The sequence below is a fragment of the Oncorhynchus gorbuscha genome, linkage group LG08 (genome assembly GCF_021184085.1).
Source record: "Oncorhynchus gorbuscha isolate QuinsamMale2020 ecotype Even-year linkage group LG08, OgorEven_v1.0, whole genome shotgun sequence".
Lineage (NCBI taxonomy): Eukaryota > Metazoa > Chordata > Actinopteri > Salmoniformes > Salmonidae > Oncorhynchus > Oncorhynchus gorbuscha.
The window spans coordinates 24082865-24101050 of NC_060180.1; the positions used below are offsets into that span (position 1 = coordinate 24082865).

General features: G+C 45.1%; 2 protein-coding genes across 4 annotated transcripts in view; one reads left to right on the plus strand and one right to left on the minus strand.

Annotated features, from left to right (window-relative positions):
• The window catches only part of thada (THADA armadillo repeat containing), a 121990-nt gene extending 105269 nt beyond the window's left edge, over positions 1-16721 (minus strand). Inside the window, exons 1-20 of the mRNA XM_046358893.1 lie at positions 16570-16721; positions 15696-15775; positions 15484-15593; positions 11437-11570; positions 10981-11135; positions 10859-10891; positions 10688-10736; positions 10273-10466; positions 9874-9968; positions 9494-9717; positions 8635-9353; positions 4008-4159; positions 2477-2632; positions 2193-2300; positions 1915-2038; positions 1645-1790; positions 1132-1363; positions 568-703; positions 339-475; positions 56-208 (exon numbers count right to left, since the gene is read on the minus strand). Coding sequence (XP_046214849.1) covers positions 56-208; positions 339-475; positions 568-703; positions 1132-1363; positions 1645-1790; positions 1915-2038; positions 2193-2300; positions 2477-2632; positions 4008-4159; positions 8635-9353; positions 9494-9717; positions 9874-9968; positions 10273-10466; positions 10688-10736; positions 10859-10891; positions 10981-11135; positions 11437-11570; positions 15484-15593; positions 15696-15768 — 3130 coding nt within the window. The 5' untranslated portion in view covers positions 15769-15775; positions 16570-16721. The remainder of the gene's footprint in view (positions 1-55; positions 209-338; positions 476-567; positions 704-1131; positions 1364-1644; positions 1791-1914; positions 2039-2192; positions 2301-2476; positions 2633-4007; positions 4160-8634; positions 9354-9493; positions 9718-9873; positions 9969-10272; positions 10467-10687; positions 10737-10858; positions 10892-10980; positions 11136-11436; positions 11571-15483; positions 15594-15695; positions 15776-16569) is intronic.
• A 224-nt stretch (positions 16722-16945) lies between these two features.
• Positions 16946-18186, plus strand: part of plekhh2 (pleckstrin homology domain containing, family H (with MyTH4 domain) member 2) — a 79722-nt gene continuing 78481 nt past the window's right edge. For all 3 annotated transcript variants that reach the window (XM_046358894.1, XM_046358895.1, XM_046358896.1), the window contains exon 1: positions 16946-17078. The gene's annotated coding sequence lies outside the window, so the exon portion shown is untranslated. The remainder of the gene's footprint in view (positions 17079-18186) is intronic.

The window sequence follows — 18186 nt, forward strand, 5'->3', positions numbered from 1 at the left end:
ATGTTGACATGATATATCCTAGTTCAGTGAGTGAGCGGAAATGTGTATTGCTGACCTGTGCTGTCATGCTGTGGTCTGTCTGTGGGGTCCGCAGGTCCGTTCTCCTGTCCAGACGGCTCGGTGTCCAGTTCTCTGACGCTGGTGAAAAAGTCGTTGGTGTCGCGAGGCTGTATCTCCTGCAGGATCCTCTGCAGACCAGCGGACGTTTCTGAGAACAGGCACACACACACTGTTAATACACCATCGGCCTTGTCAGGTGTTTTTCCCTTACCAAAAACCAACTCTGGGCACTAGTTATGAGGCATCATCACTCACTAATCTAGACCAGAGGTGCTGACCTGAGTCTGTATCCATGGGGATGAGGCCTTCGGGGGAGGAGCTCTGGACGACAGGTGACACTACGTCAGACATCCTATAGGACACTGTGATGAGCTCTGACATCACATTCCTCCACTGGCCTGTCAGAGTCAGACACCTGGACACACAAACGCACGGCAACAAACAAGATAAACAATACACACAGACTGACTAAGACAAGAGTGTGTGTGCGCACGCGTGTGTCCTCACCCGGTGTTGAGTTGCTGTAAGGCAGCAGTGATACAGTGGGCTCGGCCGTAGAGAGGGTAGGAGGCTGCCGCCAGCAGGAGAGACGACTCTGCCTTCACCACCTCAGTCTTCAGACACAGCAACAAGTACTGCACCACTGAAACAAAACACACACAATCACACCACAGTATAGCATGGTCATGTCAATTACTGCAAGTGTAACAGTACAGACTTTACACCAGTCCCCTCGCCCCGACCTGGGCGCGAACCAGGGACGCTCTGCACACGTCAACAGTCACCCTCGAAGCACCGTTACCCATCGCTCCACAAAAGCTGCGGCCCTTGCAGAGCAAAGGGAACCACTACTTCAAGGTCTCAGAGCAAGTGACGTCACCGATTGAAATGCCACTAGCACGCACCACTGCTAACTAGCTAGCCATTTCACATCGGCTACACAAGCACTGAGCAATATCTGTGAGATGTGGAATATGACAGCCGGTGCAGTTAAAATAACTTCAATGCAACCCCATACAATGCAAAGTGCTTTGATTTTAAGAAGAGAAACCAAATCAATATCAGCATTACCTGCCAGAGTGTTTGTCTCCAGGATGAGGGCCTCAAAAGCCTGGGGCTGGGTTAGAACAGGAGGCTGGAAGGAGATGCCCTGCTCCTGGGCACAGAGCAACAGGGCCTGGGGCAGGGCAGGCTGGCGAAGGAACAGGTTGAAGAGGTGGGCAGCCGTGACACTGTCAAAAGGCTTGGTGCTGGTGCTGAGGTCCAAAGCTGCCTGGAGCAGAGTCTGCATCCTGCCTGGCTCCTATATGGGGGGGGGTAATGGATAAAGCAGCCATAAGTACACCACAACTTCAATCTGACACACACATTCAAGATCTCCAGTCGGCCAACTCTTTGATTAAACCATCTAAGTTTCAATCCAGACTTGAGTTTAGAGGTACAGGTTAATGTCCCACTAACCACACTACAGTGTGAAGGTGTATGTGTTGTGTGTACATAAAGTGAGATATAGCATAGTGTACACAACTCTGCAGGTATGACCAAGGGCAGGTCTACGGAACCATCGAAGCTCGTCTCACTGACCTGCAGCCCCACGGCAGACGGAGGGAGTTGCCGTAGCAACGCGGAGGCCAGCTGCTTGACCTCCAGGAAGTTGCTGGCAACGCAGTAGAGGACATTCTGCGCTTGTGCAGGGGTCACCATCTCTCCCAGAGCAAACACATCAGACCCTGAGAGCGCAACAGACAGAGCGCGCGACAGACAGAGCGCGCCACAGACAGAGCGAGGTATATGATTACAGTGATAAGAATTATAAAGATGGAGAAGATAATGTAAAGTGTGTGTGTACAGTACCAGTGTTGAAGGTGAAGAGGTGGGCCAGCTGGCACAGCAGGTGGAGGGCTGTCAGGCAGGTGGAGAAGGAGGCCCCGGGGAGAAGCACACCGAACAGGCTCTCACACAGCCAACACAGGAACTCCTGAGCACACATTCACCCATGTTATATACAGAGCATTTTAGGTTGAAACTCTCCCTCCCATCTCCCCAAACATTGCCATCAGTGTCTTCCCCACTGAGGATACATGGTACAGAACATTGAGCCCTATATAACTCAACCCGTGATCATAGTGTACCTTGTACGTGTCCAGTATGTATTGGTCTCTGTCCTTCTGTCCCTGGTCTCTCTCCTGGACCAGCCTCCTCTGCAGTGACTGACCACTGTCCTTCACTCTGCACAGCAGCTACACACACAAATCAATAGATATCTACTTGTCAGTCTACACCTAGACTAAAAAGGACTTTCAATAGGCAATTCATTGAAAGTGCTTTAGTCCAGGAGCATGCGTAATCACAATCTGGGTCTCTGCAATGCCTATTAATGTATAACACAATAATGGATTAAAAAGCAGTGTCTGACCTTTTTGAGCAGGCTGACAGTCAGCTGCCTGACTCCTGGTGATTGGCTGTTTAGACTGGAGGGCAGGAAGTGATGAAGCAGCTCCATTTCCTGCGATGTCAGAACCTCTGTGCGACGATGACTCTCGCACAATAACCCAAGAGCGTCCATTCGCACCTGAGATGACAAAGAATGACATTATTAACACACACACAGTGTATATGTGTGTACGTATATATAGTTGAAGTCAGAAGTTTACATAAATAAGTTAATGACTCCAAACTAAGTGTATCAACCAATTTACACATTTCTTGTTAAACTATAGTTTTGGCAAGTCAGTTAGGACATCTACTTTGTGCATGACAAGTAGTTTTTCCAACAATTGTTTAGACAGATTTCACTGTATCACAATTCCAGTAGGTCAGAAGTTTAAAATACACTTATTTGACTGTGCCTTTAAACAGCTTGGAAAATTCCAGAAAATGACGTCATGGCTTTAGAAGCTTCTGATTGACTCAAATTATGTCAATTAGCCTATTGGAGATGTACCTGAGGATGTATTTCAAGGATGACCTTCAAACTCAGTGGCTGAAGGTACCACGAAATGTAACAATGGTCATTATGGCCAAACAGTTCTATTTTTGTTTCATCAGACCAGAGGACATTTCTCCAAAAAGTATGATCTGTGTCCCTATGTGCTGTTGCAAACCGTAGTCTGGCTTTTTTTAATGGTGGTTATGGAGCAGTGGCTTCTTCCTTGCTGAGCGGACTTTCAGATTATATCGATAAATAGTTTTACTGTGGATATAGATACTTTTGTACCGGTTTCCTCCAGCATCTTCACAAGGTCCTTTGCTGTTGTTCTGGGATTGATTTGGACTTCTCTCATCAAAGTACGTTCATCACCAGATGACAGAACGCGTCTCCTTCCTGAGCGGTATGATGGCTGCTTGGTCCCATGGTGTTATACTTGCGTACTATTGTTTGTACAGTTGAATGTGGTACCTTCAGGTGTTTGGAAATTGCTCCCAAGGATGAACCAGACTTGGAGGTTTTTCTGAGGTCTTGGCTGATTTCTTTTGATTTTCCCATGATATCAAGCAAAGAGGAACTGAATTTTCTGGAATTTTCCAAGCTGTTTAAAGGCACAGTCAGTCAACTTCATGTATGCAAACTTCTGACCCACTGGAATTGTGATACAGTGAATAAGTGAAACAATCTGTCTGTAAACAATTGTTGGAAAAATTACTGTCCTATCTGACTTGAGTGGTTGAAAAACGAGTTTTAATGACTCCAACCTAAGTGTATGTAAACTTACAACTTCAACTGTATGTATGTATGTATGTATGTATGTATGTATGTATGTATGTATGTATGTATGTATGTATGTATGTATGTATGTATGTATGTATGTATGTATGTATGTATGTATGTATGTATGTATGTATGTATGTATGTATGTATGTATGTATGTATGTATGTATGTATGTATGTATGCATGCATGCATGCATGCATGCATGCATGTATATACACACACAGCTCCTTCCTCACCTGGTCGTGTTTGTGAACCAGAGCCTGACGGAGCAGAAAGAGGGGTACAAGTCCCCCCCACAGCCCCTCCTCTGACTGGACCACCCCCTGGGCACGTGCTGCACGCAGACACGTCATCAGAGCACCCAAAGCACCCCTACTGCCCGGAGGTCCTAAACATACACCACAACAAAAAATTCTATCAATGTTTTGTTTTATTTATGACATTTTGTATATATATAGGGATGTGTATGCATGGGTCACATTAGCTTTCAGAAATGTGCATTTTCAAAACACAGACCAACAAAAGAATCTTTGTTATAAACCATTTTTGGGCTTAAATAGAGTAATAAGGGGTGTGCGTCTACAGTTTTCCTTCACACAAATTACATTAAGCGCAACACATCCGGCAGAAAATCATTTTCATCAGATGACAACGGAAGTGCAAAGCTATTTGGCTAGCAGCCACACAAATGTACTTACGATGAAAAAGCAAAGTATTTATTTTTTCAAAAATGATTATTGGCCATCATATTTCTAATGTTTATCATAGAAAGAATTTAGCCAGCTGCATTTCCTGATGTTTTGGTTGAAGTTACCTGCATTTTAACTTGCTACCCAAGAAAAACTACACCGGAAAAAAGTAGCATAGAAAAGTATCCTACATGTGATGAGAGCTAATATATTTCATCTCTGTGGAGAAGTGCAACTGAAGCATGAAATTAGTGCTTCTACATTTACGATGGGGAGTGAACTGACTGAAGCCAAACAGAATTTACAATAAGAAACATTTTGTGTTGTCTAAATCGCCGTGACCCCCAACCAACCTCTCTACTCACTGGACCCTTTTGATCACTCGACTAAGCATACCTCTCCTTAATGTCAATACGCCTTGTCCATTGCTGTTCTGGTTAGTGTTTATTGGCTTATTTCACTGTAGAGCCTCTAGTCCTGCTCACTATACCTTATCCAACCTATTAGTTCCACCACCCACACATGCAATGACATCTCCTGGTTTCAATGATGTTTCTAGAGACAATATCGCTCTCTTCATCACTCAATACCTAGGTTTACCTCCACTGTATTCACATCCTACCATACCTTTGTCTGTACATTATACCTTGATGCAATTTTATCGCCCCCAGAAACCTCCTTTTACTCTCTGTTCCAGACGTTCTAGACAACCAATTCTTATTGCTTTTAGCCGTACCCTTATTTTACTCCTCTGTTCCTCTGGCGATGTAGAGGTGAATCCAGGCCCTGTAGTGCCTAGCTCCACTCCTATCCACCAGGCGCTCTCTTTTGACGACTTCTGTAACCATAATAGCCTTGGTTTCATGCATGTTAACATTAGAAGCCTCCTCCCTAAGTTTGTTCTATTCACTGCTTTAGCACTCTGCCAACCCGGATGTTCTAGCTGTGTCTGAATCCTGGCTTAGGAAGACAGACAAAAATTCTGAAATTTTAATCCCGAACTACAACACTTTCAGACAAGATAGAAATGCCAAAGGGGGCAGTGTTGCAATATACCTCAAAGATAGCCTGCAGAGTTCTATCCTACTATCCAGGTCTGTACCCAAACAATTTGAACTTCTACTTTTAAAAACCCACTTCTCTAAAAACAGGTCTCTCACCGTTGCCGCCTGCTATAGACCACCCTCTGCCCCAGCTGTGCTCTGGACACCATATGTGAACTGATTGCCCCCCATCTATCTTCAGAGCTCGTGCTGCTTGGCGACCTAAACTGGAACATGCTTAACACCCCAGCCATCCTACAATCTAAACTTGATGCCCTCAATCTCACACAAATTATCAATGAACCTACCATAAACACGGGTACCCTCATAGATATCATCCTAACCAACTTGCCCTCTAAATACACCTCTGCTGTCTTCAACCAAGATCTCACCGATCACTGCCTCATTGCCTGCATCCGTAATGGGTCAGCGGTCAAACGACCTCCACTCATCACTGTCAAACGCTCCATGAAACACTTCAGCGAGCAGGTCTTTCTAATCGACCTGGCCGGGGTATCCTGGAAGGATATTGATCTCATCCCGTCAGTGGAGGATGCCTGGATAATTTTTTTAAATGCCTTCCTAACCATCTTAAATAAACATGCCCCATTCAAGAAATTTAGAACCAGGAACAGATATAGCCCTTGGTTCTCCCCAGACCTGACTGCCCTTAACCAACACAAAAACATCCCATGGCATTCTGCATTAGCATCGAACAGCCCCCGTGATATGCAGTTGTTCAGGGAAGCTAGAAACCATTATACACAGGCAGTTAGAAAAGCCAAGGCTAGCTTTTTCAAGCAGAAATTTGCTTCCTGCAACACTAACTCAAAAAAGTTCTGGGACACTGTAAAGTCCATGGAGAATAAGAACACCTGCTCCCAGCTGCCCACTGCACTGAAGATAGGAAACACGGTCACCACTGATAAATCCACCATAATTGAGAATTTCAATAAGCATTTTTCTACGGCTGGCCATGCTTTCCACCTGGCTACTCCTACCCCGGTCAACAGCACTGCACCCCCCACAGCAATTCGCCCAAGCCTTCCCCATTTCGCCTTCTCCCAAATCCGTTCAGCTGATGTTCTGAAAGAGCTGCAAAATCTAGACCCCTACAAATCAGCCGGGCTGGACAATCTGGACCCTTTCTTTAAAAAAATTATCTGCCGAAATTGTTGCCACCCCTATTACTAGCCTGTTCAACCTCATTCATGTCGTCTGAGATTCCCAAAGATTGGAAAGCAGCTGCAGTCATCCCCTCTTCAAAGGGGGGGACACTCTTGACCCAAACTGCTACAGACCTATATCTATCCTACGATGACTTTCTAAGGTCTTCGAAAGCCAAGTCAACAAACAGATTACCGACCATTTCGAATCTCACCATACCTTCTCTGCTATGCAATCTGGTTTCAGAGCTGGTCATGGGTGCACCTCAGGCACGCTCAAGGTCCTAAACGATATCTTAACCGCCATCGATAAGAAACATTAATGTGCAGCCGTATTCATTGATCTGGCCAAGGCGTTCGACTCTGTCAATCACCACATCCTCATCGGCAGACTCTACAGCCTTGGTTTCTCAAATGATTGCCTCGCCTGGTTCACCAACTACTTCTCTGATAGAGTTCAGTGTGTCAAATCGGAGGGTCTGCTGTCCGGACCTCTGGCAGTCTATGGGGGTGCCACAGGGTTCAATTCTTGGACCGACTCTCGTCTGTATACATCAATGAGGGCGCTCTTGCTGCTGGTGGGTCTCTGATCCACCTCTACGCAGACGACACCATTCTGTATACTTCTGGCCCTTCTTTGGACACTGAGTTAACAGCCCTCCAGGCAAGCTTCAATGCCATACAACTCTCCTTCCGTGGCCTCCAATTGCTCTTAAATACAAGTAAAACTAAATGCATACTCTTCAACCGATCGCTACCTGCACCTGCCCACCTGTCCAACATCACTACTCTGGACGGCTCTGACTTGGAATACGTGGACAACTACAAATACTTAGGTGTCTGGTTAGACTGTAAACTCTCCTTCCAGACCCATATCAAACATCTCCAATCCAAAGTTAAATCTATAATTGGCTTCCTATTTCACAACAAAGCATCCTTCACTCATGCTGCCAAACATACCCTTGTAAAACTGACAATCCTACCAATCCCCGACTTTGGCGATGTCATTTACAAAATAGCCTCCAATACCCTACTCAACAAATTGGATGCAGTCTATCACAGTGCAATCCGTTTTGTCACCAAAGCCCCATATACTACCCACCATTGTGACCTGTACGCTCTCGTTGGCTGGCCCTCGCTTCATACTCGTCGCCAAACCCACTGGCTCCATGTCATCTACAAGACCCTGCTAGGTAAAGTCCCCCCTTATCTCAGCTCGCTGGTCACCATAGCATCTCCCACCTGTAGCACACGCTCCAGCAGGTATATCTCTCTAGTCACCCCCAAAACAAATTCTTTCTTTGGCCGCCTCTCCTTCCAGTTCTCTGCTGCCAATGACTGGAACGAACTACAAAAATATCTGAAACTGGAAACACTTATCTCCCTCACTAACTTTAAGCACCAACTGTCAGAGCAAGCTCACAGATTACTGCACCTGTACATAGCCCACCTATAATTTATCCCAAACAACTACCTCTTTCCCTACTGTATTTAATTTATTTATTTATTTTGCTCCTTTGCACCCCATTATTTTTATTTCTACTTTGCAGATTCTTCCATTGCAAATCTACCATTCCAGTGTTTTACTTGCTATATTGTATTTACTTTGCCACCATGGCCTTTGCCTTTACCTCCCTTATCTCACCTCATTTGCTCACATCGTATAAAGACTTGTTTATACTGTATTATTGACTGTATGTTTGTTTTACTCCATGTGTAACTGTGTCGTTGTATGTGTCGAACTGCTTTGCTTTATCTTGGCCAGGTCGCAATTGTAAATGAGAACTTGTTCTCAACTTGCCTACCTGGTTAAATAAAGGTGAAATAAATAAATTAAATAAAAATAAAATAAATTTGCGTTTATAAAAACACAGCAACATATATCTTTCCCTTTCTGAGTGAAAAACAGAATCATGCATTAACACGACCCCTGGTATGCGTGCGTGTGTGTACATTTATATCTACCTGCGCTGCAGGGTGGGGTGGCCTGTAGGGCATGTACCATGTGGGCCAGACTGGAGGGGGAACAGCGCAGCAGTTTGGGAAGGAAATAATCCAGGATATAGGTGGTCTGGTCCAGCCTGGCTCTACACAGCACCTGAAGCAATGGGGTCACCCAGGTCTGGTGCCACCTCTCCATGCCCGCCTCTGTGGCCCCTGTGCCACCTTCCTCAACCAGCTGGGCCTTGTGACTGACAAACAGCCTCTCTAGCAGGTCGCTAGCGTAAGGTGCCAGGGTCTGGTCCCCCATCAAGCCCAGGAGACGTGAGGGCAGCTGGGGGTCCAGAGCCAACAGGTACCCTGCCCCTAGGAGCTCCACCAGGCAGGCCAGAGAGCCATACTTCCCTCTCTGGTGCCACTCCAGGCCCAGCAGGTTGTGGGTTAGCTGGGTAAAGTATGGGTCCCTGTAGGGGTCAGAAAAGGCTAGAGGGCTGCAGTGCTGGTGCAGGAGGAGGAGGTTCTTGAAGAGGGCGCGGGTCTGGTGGCGGACCCCATCCAAGGGGTGCTCCCAGTGGGTGTAGACGTGCTCCAGCAGGTGCCCCTGGAGCTCTGAGCCCCCACGAAGGGAGTCGTGAAGCAGGCCTGGGGGAGACGACAGCCCACCCTGCAGGCTTTCCAAGGCAGCTCCGCTCCACAGGGTCAGCACGCGGGCTACCACCATGGCTGTGCTGGACTCCTTTACACTACAAACACACACACACAGAGACAGACAGAACAATAGTCAACCAAAATGACAACCATTTGGGTGTTAGCAATCGCACAAGTGTGAGTATGTTTGCATACATGTGTGTCTGTGCGGCATGTCTGCGTGTATGTGTCTAACCTGGTGTCCAGCGCCAGCAGTGTGTGAGGAACCAGCAGCAGCAGCTGTTCCCTCTGTGGCCCCTGGGTTGCCCCTCTCCAGTTTAGCATAGCCAGGGCCCCATGACACAGGTAGAGGGACACCCCCGCGGGACGGCCACTGTCATACAGCCCCCTACAGCTCTGTGTCAGCCACACGGGGGCGCACTCACCACTCTGCTCTGAAACTTGCAGGAGACCTGCCACCTGGACAGGCAGATGGACAGTGACAGAAAAACATACAGAAACAGACAGACAAAAAGTTCCATCATTCATCATCATGGCCATTACTAGTATAAATGAACAACCCAAAATAATTAATTCATGGTACTTGTGAGTGTTTTGGGTGTAGGGGTCACTCACCACTGCGGCCACTCCATCTCCACTCCCCATGACAGACCGGGTCAGCAGGACCACTGCCATGCCAGCCGTGCTCTGCACCGCCTGCAGGAAGTTCTCTGGTGGGGGGAGGGGGCAGACGAGAGAGAGGGGAGATAATGAGATATATGGAAAGAGTCGGATGCTCAGTGCCCAGACTTTATGAGCTGATGTTGAGTAACGAGGGCTGTATTCATTCAGACCAAGCCACAGCAAACAGTTGAAAAACGTTTTTCAACGGAAATGGTTTACTACAAACTGACAACGTTTTGCAACGAAAACGAGAGTTTATTGGAAAAATTCAGGTAGGTCCCTCCTTGTTTCGTTCTGTTGGCTTCCATTTGGTTCCTTGTGAATAAACCCCTAGTGTAACACAGTCCTCACCATCTGTGAGGATGTGTGTGTAGCAGTCCAGTAGGCCACTGAGGGTGAGCTGCAGGGTGCAGTGAGGATTAACTGCCTGTAGGGCAGAGCTGATGAGCTCCTGGGACCTCTGCACCACCAGCATGGAGGCCTTCACCGCAGCCAGACACGAGTGCATGAGCTGGGCCTGGACCACATGGCGACCTGCTAGACCACTGAGGAGACAGCAGGGGGCGACAAGCACACAGTCAGTCAGAGGGCACGCTCTACATGTGTGTGGGGGGGGGGTGCAGGTTTTGGTTTAAGCCCAGCACTAACACAGCTAATTTAACGTATCAACGAATGAAGACCTTTATTAGTTGAACCAGGTGTTTTCGTACCGGTCTGGAAGGCAGGCCTGCCGTCCTGTGGGATTTAGCAGCACAGCCGCTCTTACCTGTTGAGTTGGAGGTATTCACTCAAGGCCTTATGGAGGAACGGTAACACTGGGGAGAACAGAAGGAGAGGCATATTATCCAAAGAGATCAACGAACTACGTTTCTGTGCTTGAGCTCACCGTCCTGAGCAGGCTTGATATAAACCTAAAACTGATCCACAAAGCACTCACCCTCTGCTAGCAGCCTGTGTATACACCTCTCACCTGAAAGGCAATAGAGCATTAAAACGCGCATCTTATTCAAATTATACCAAACACAAGAGACAGTCTAAACAAGGGGATTTCATACGTACCGAGAGGGAAGGCATCTAGACAAGCTGTGATAGAGTCTATTAGGTGAGAGTATGAGCTGTGGTCTGAGCCCACAGTGGCCAGACTGTCCGACAGGCACGCGGATAGACAGATGACAGTCTGCTCCTGCAGCCAGTCCGGTACAGAGCTCAGGGCACTGCCGAGAGAGAACAAGTAGATTCAGTGTTTACGTTACTGTAGCGATTCTATACCTTGTTTGCTAGTCTTCTTTAAAAATAAAAATAAAAGAGTAGAGCCGTTTTCACAATACTTGGTCCTGGATATGTGGGCTTTTGTCCCACTTCCAACCCAGCACTAACACACCTGTTCAACTCATTAAGGTGTTGATCAGCAGTTGAATCGGTTGTGGTTGTGCTGGGCTGGAACAAAAGCCTGCACACCCTGTAGCTCTCCAGAGACTGAGGGAGAGGAAGATGTGCTGAGGAGAGTAGGTGTACCTGGCGCTGGCCCTACGGAGGGGGTTCTTAGCCAGCAGGGAGGTGTAGATGAGGGCCATGGTGTGCAGACAGGCCTGGAGGAGAGGCCCACGGGAAGTTTCCTCCTCACTCAGCAGCTCCAACTGAGATCCTGCCTGGAGAGAGACACACTGACATGATTAGACCAGCCAGGAGAACCGGGGAGGGGTGGACAAACAAACATGCAGAGATGAAAACACATGTGCAGGAGTTAATTGGATGACAGTATTCTATGCCTAATGGTCTGTGTCATGTAGGCCTTGTGGTTGACAGTCTCATCTCAATATTGGCGTCTTCTCTGTTGCAGTGCAGGTCGAGTTGACCTGCTTCTGAGCCAGTTCTTACATCTCTGCCTGTTTATGTCAACCCAACCCACAGACTACCAGAGGTGTGACTAGGCCTGTGATGATACTACTATTACAATATTTTTTTCATGGCAAAAATGAAAACAAAGCAGACCAAACTATTTGGTCCTTTAAAAAGCAGCTGCGTGTAAAATATTATGTTCTATAGCTTGGAAAATAAAGAAATACTGCACCAACAGATCTACAGACGACGCAATCGCTATTCCGCTCCACACTGCCCTCTCCCACCTGGACAAGAGGAACACCTATGTGAGAATGCTGTTCATCGACTATAGCTCAGTGTTCAACACCATAGTGCCCTCCAAGTTCATTGCTAAACTCAGGACCTTGAGACTAAACACCTCTCAATGCAACTGGATCCTGGACATCCTGACGGGAAGCCCTCAGGTGGTGAGGGAAGGCCACAACACACCTGCCACACAACACAGGGGTACATGCTTAGTTCCCACCTGTTCACCCACGACTGCGTGGCAGTGCACAACTCCAACACCATCATTAGGTTTGCTGAGTGGTTGGCCTGATCACCGACGACTATGAGACAGCCTGCCATCCAAGAACTCTATACTAGGCGGTGTCAGAGGAAGGGCCTAAAAATTGTCAGACTCCATCCACTTTAGTCATAGCGCTACTGACGCACCAAGTCTGGAACAAAAAGGACCATGAACAGAGTCTACCCCCAAGCCATAAGACTGCTAAATATACAGAATAAAAATATATATAAAAACAACCATTTCAAAAGATTTTATTGAATTACAGTTCATACAAGGAGATCAGTCATCAGGCCCTAATCGATGGATTTCACATGACTGGTAATGTAGATATGCATCTGTTGGTCACATACCTTTAAAAAAGAAAGTAGGGAAAACCAGTCAGTATCTGGTGTGAACACCATTTGCCTCATGCAGCATGACATCTCCTTCTCATAGAATTGAGCAGGCTGTTGATTGTGGCCTGTGGAATGTTGTCACATTCCTCTTCGATGGTTGTGCGAAGTTCCTGGATATTGGCGGGAACTGGAACATGCTGTCGTACATATTGATCCAGCACATCCCAAACGTGCTCAATGGGTGACATGTCTGGTGAGTACGCCGGCCATGTAAGAACTGGGACATTTTCAGCCTCCAGGAACTGTGTACAGATCATTGCGACATGGGGCTGTGCATTATCATGCTGAAACATGGTGATGGCGGCGGATGAATGGCATGACAATGGGCCTCAGGATCTCGTCACTGTACGTCGGTGCATTCAAATTGCCATCGATAAAATGCAATTGTATTTGTTGTCTGTAGCTTATACCTACCCATACCATAACCCCACCATAGGGAACTCTGTTCACAACATTGACATCAGCAAAGCGCTCGCCCACACGACGCAATACACGTGGGCTGCGGTTGTGAGGACGGTTGGACATACTGCCAAATTCTGTAAAACTACGGAGGTGGCTTATGACACTTCACTCAGTACTTTGTTGAAGCACCTTTGACAGCCTTGAGTCTTATTGGATATGACACTACAAGCTTGGCACACCTGTATTCTTCTCTGCATATCCTCTCAAGCTCTGTCAGGTTGGAAGGGAGTGATACTGCACAGCTTTTTTCAGGTCTCTCTAGAGATGTTCAATCGGATTCAAGTCCGGGCCACTCAAGGACATTCAGAGACTTGTCCCGAAGCCACTGCTGCATTGTCTTGGCCGTGTGCTTAGGGTCGTTGTCCTGTTGGAAGGCGAACCTTCGCCCGTCTCAGGTCCTGAGTGCTCTGGAGCAGGTTTTCATCAAAGATCTCTCTGTACTTTGCTCCATTCATCTTTCCCTCAATCCTGACTAGTCTCCCAGTCCCTGCAGCTGAAAAACATGCTTCACCGTAGGGATGTTGCCAGGTTTCCTCCAGACGTGATGTTTGGCATTCAGGCCAAAGAGTTCAGTCTTAGTTTCATCAAATCAAGTTATATTTGTCACATGCGCAGAATACAACAGGTGTATAGTATACCTTACCGTGAAATGCTTACTTACAAGCCCTTAACCAACAATGCAGTTAAGAAAATATTTACTAAATAAACAAGTTAAAAATTTTAAAAATGTAAGAGCAACAATAAAATAACAATAACGAGAGTCAATGTGTGGGAGTACAGGTTGGTCAAGGTACTTGAGGTAATTTGTACATGTAGGTAGGGGTAAAGGGGCCTATGCACTGATAATAAATAGAGAGTAGCAGCAGCATTTAAAAAAAAAGGGGGGGGGGGTTCAATGCAAATAGCCCAGGTGGCCATTTGGTTAGCTGTTCAGCAGTTTTATGGCTTGGGGGTAGAAGCTGTTAAAAAGCCTTTTGGACCTTTTGGACTTGCCGTGCAGTAGCAGAGAGAACAGTCTATGACTAGGGTGGCTGGAATCTTTTAAATGTATTTAGGGCCTTCCTCTGACAACGAATCTTGTTTCTCATGGGCAAACTCCAAGCGGGAGGTCATGTGCCTTTTACTGAGGAGTGTCTTCTGTCTGGCCACTCTACCATAAAGGCCTGATTGGTGGAGTGCTACAGAGATGGTTGTCCTTCTGGAAGGTTTCCCATCTTCTCAGAGTGACCATTTGGTTCTTGGTCAACTCCCTGATCAAATTATGCCCTTCTCCCCTGATTGCTCAGTTTGTCCGGTCGGTCAGCTATGGGAAGAGTCTTGGTGGTTACAAACTTCATCCATTTAAAATGATGGAGGCCACTGTGTTGTTTCAATGCTGCAGAAATGTCTTGGTACCCTTCCCGAGATCTGTGCCTCGACACAATTCTGTTTAGGATCTCTAATGACAATTCCTTCGACCTCATGGCTTGGCTTTTGCTCTGACATGCACTGTCAACTGTTGGACCTTACATAGACAGATGTGTGCCATAATAAGTTGCATGGACTCACTCTGTGTGGGCTGTCATGTGCCTTTTATTGAGGAGTGGCTTCTGTCTGTGTGCCTTTCCAAATCATGTTCAATCAATTTAATTTATCACAGGTAGACTCCAGTCAAGTTGTAGAAACATCTCAAGCATGATCAATTGAAAGAGACTGCAACGGAGCTCAATTTCAAGTCTCATAGAAAAGGGTCTGAATACTTGTATAAAAAATGAAAAACAGAAATACCTTTTGTTTTTTCTTTTTTTTTACATATTTGCAACAATAAAAAATAAAAAAACGTTTTGCTTTGTCATTATGGGTTATTGTGTGTAGATTGGTGAGGAAAAACATGCATTTAATACATTTTATAATAGGGATGTAATGTAAAAAAATGTGGAAAAAGTCAAGGGGTCTGATTACTTTCCAAATATATCAACCTCCATTACCTTGTACCCCTGCACATCGACATACATTGTGCATTTATTCCTTGTGTTATTATTTATCTTTATTCCTCTGCATTGTTAGGAAGGGCCCACAAGTTTACTTTACACCTGTTGTTTACGAAGCATATGACAAATACAATTTGATTTAATAAAGGTGACTGGATAATGATGTGTTTCCAACATTTCGGCTGTTTTCCTAAAGAAGTTAAATACGCTTTGTGTTTTGTTTCCTTGCCACGATACTAACGAGCATCGGCATATTGGTATCGACCCAGCCCTAGGTGTGACCCAAATCTAAAATACCAAACACTATCAGTTAGTTGAGGTAATGAGAGGGAGAATGGACACAAACCTTCTTGACCAGTTGGATCTGCTGCATTGGGTCAGTCAAGACCAGACAGTCCTGCAAGGTCTGGGCAAGCTTTCTGATCCACTCATCTCCTCCATCCACAGAGAGAGACACTGAAAAACACACATACATACAGAGAATCACTTTACACAGCAGAAACAAACCACCACCACAGTTACAATAATCAGTCACTAACACCAATTCCATCACCTCACCTATCAACTTGTCACGCCTGTCCTTGTCCAATACCACAGCCTCCACTTTCACCGTTTTCTTCTTTGTCACCATGGCTCCCCTGACAGGACAACCAGGTGAAGAGTGAAACAGACAGCACAGGGCACACTCTAGATGTAGCTCTCCAGGGACAGAATTGGTGACCACTGCCATACATTGGAAATTTGCTCGAGAGCGACTATCCTGGTGAATAATGCGGTGTTCATAACCAAGTGGGAAGTTGGTATTTACCTCCTACAAATGGGAAAGAAAACCTAATTCACGCCCCTCCAACTGGTAATTATTAGTGGGAAACGTATCTATAATTCCCTGAGCCCCGACTTCTCCCACATGCTGACCTCTGACGTCAACTACTAAGGGAATTATCTCAATAACAGCATTTTTTAAAATAGAAATCCATCTATTACTGTTTCTGAAGACTAATTTGTTTACAAGCATGATAGTTGTACTTTCATTATGGTTGACGCAGCTTGTTGACCATTAGACAATCCGCGTTTCTCAACCGAAAACAAACAAAGCACGTGAATGCATTCAACTGGTATTTAACGCTTCACAACTTGGAATTACCACCTTTCCACAACGTTATGAACGCAGCACAACTAGCTAGCTAGCTAGCTAGCTAGCTAGTCTTCTTAATTGCAAGACAAGTATAGCTATACTTTTCCGTAACGTTATATTTGATAACATAAAAAAAACAATTGTCGTTAGATATGCATAGCTAGCTAAATTATGCTCAATGAAATATACATGTAAGTTCACTTTACCCATGAGCTAGAGAGGTAACGATAACGTTACACGTTAGCATGCAAAAAGAGAGGGAGCTACTAAAGAACGTAGCGTAAAATACCCACTCACCAGAATTTGAGTGATTTCACGTTTAGGGAAGGACTTTTTAATAAACATGCAAAATTGCAATTAACAACCTGATATCACAAATAATAGTTTATGTGGCTTCTCTCAGCTGCTGCTAACCACCATCATGCTACACGTGTATAACGTCAAATCCGGAGTTTCCATAACCCCGCCCTGAAGATTATCCTATTGGACAATAATTTTGTTGGAACAAAATTGATAGCGTTCATTGGTTGAAAAATATGTCGATCATATTGGATACATTACTTGTTTAAATTTACATGGCCACGCTTTTACAACATTCGATTGGACGAAGTTGTTGGAAAACACGCCTTGGAGCCAGAGCCAACCCTCTTTCAACTTAGTGATGAAATGAAAACTTGGAAAGGAAGAAACTCTTCGATTTTATTTCGTAATTAGGATAATACGACATGAACAAGGGAAATATGGATGGACTAACTGATATGGAGTAACATCTCTCTCACCGTCTGCTTTCGTCAACCATTTGCAGGGTAAGACAAGAATGTAGAAGAATATTGATGCTTTTTTTCTCTTTATTGGAGAGATGGAGGGAGAGCTATCAATCTGAGTGTCATTTGCTCTCTAGCTATATCTGGCATTGTAGAACTGTACTGTAGGAATTCAGTTGACATATTTATTTTCATGATCACAATCTCATTAATTCTAATTATCTTTATGCCTTCAGAAAGTGTCCATAACTCTTGACTTATTACACATTTCATTGTTTTACAGCCTGAATTCTAATATATATATATATATATATATATCACCCATCTACAAACAATATCCCACAGTAACAAAGTGAAAACATGTTTTTAGAAATTTTTGCAAATGTATTGAAAATGAAATACAGACATATGTCATTTATATAAGTATTCACACCCCTGAGTCAATACTTTGTAGAGGTACCTTTGGGGGCGATTACATCTGTGAGTCTTTTGAGTAACTCTGTAAGAGCTTTGCAACACCTGGATTGTACAATATTTGCCCATTATTCTTTAAAAATACATTTTCAAGTCTTGCCATAGATTTAAGCCAAAACTGTAATTAGTCCACTGAGGAACATTCAATGTCATCTTGGTAAGCAACTCCAGTGTAGATTTGTCCTTGTGTTTTAGGTTATTGTCCTACTGAAAAGGTGAATTCATCTCCCAGTGTCTGGTGGAAAGCAGACTGAACTAGGTTTTCCTCTAGGATTTTGCCTCTGCTTATAGCTCTATTGCATTTATTTTTATCCCCAAAAACTCCCTAGTCCTTTCCGATGACAAGCATAACCATAACATGATGCAGCCACCACCATGCTTGAAAATATGAAGAGTGGTACTCAGTGATGTGCTGTGTTGGATTTGCCCCAAACATAACACTTTGTATTCAGGACAAAAAGTTAATTTCTTTGCCACATTTGTTGTAGAATTACTTTAGTGCCTTGTTGCAAACAGGATGCATGTTTTGGAATATGTTTTATTATGTACAGGCTTCCTTCTTTTCACTCTGTCATTTAGGTTAGTATTCTGGAGTAACTACAATGTTGTTGATCCATCAGTTCTCATATCACTGCCATTAAACTCTGTAGCCGTTTTAAAGTCGCAACTGGAATCC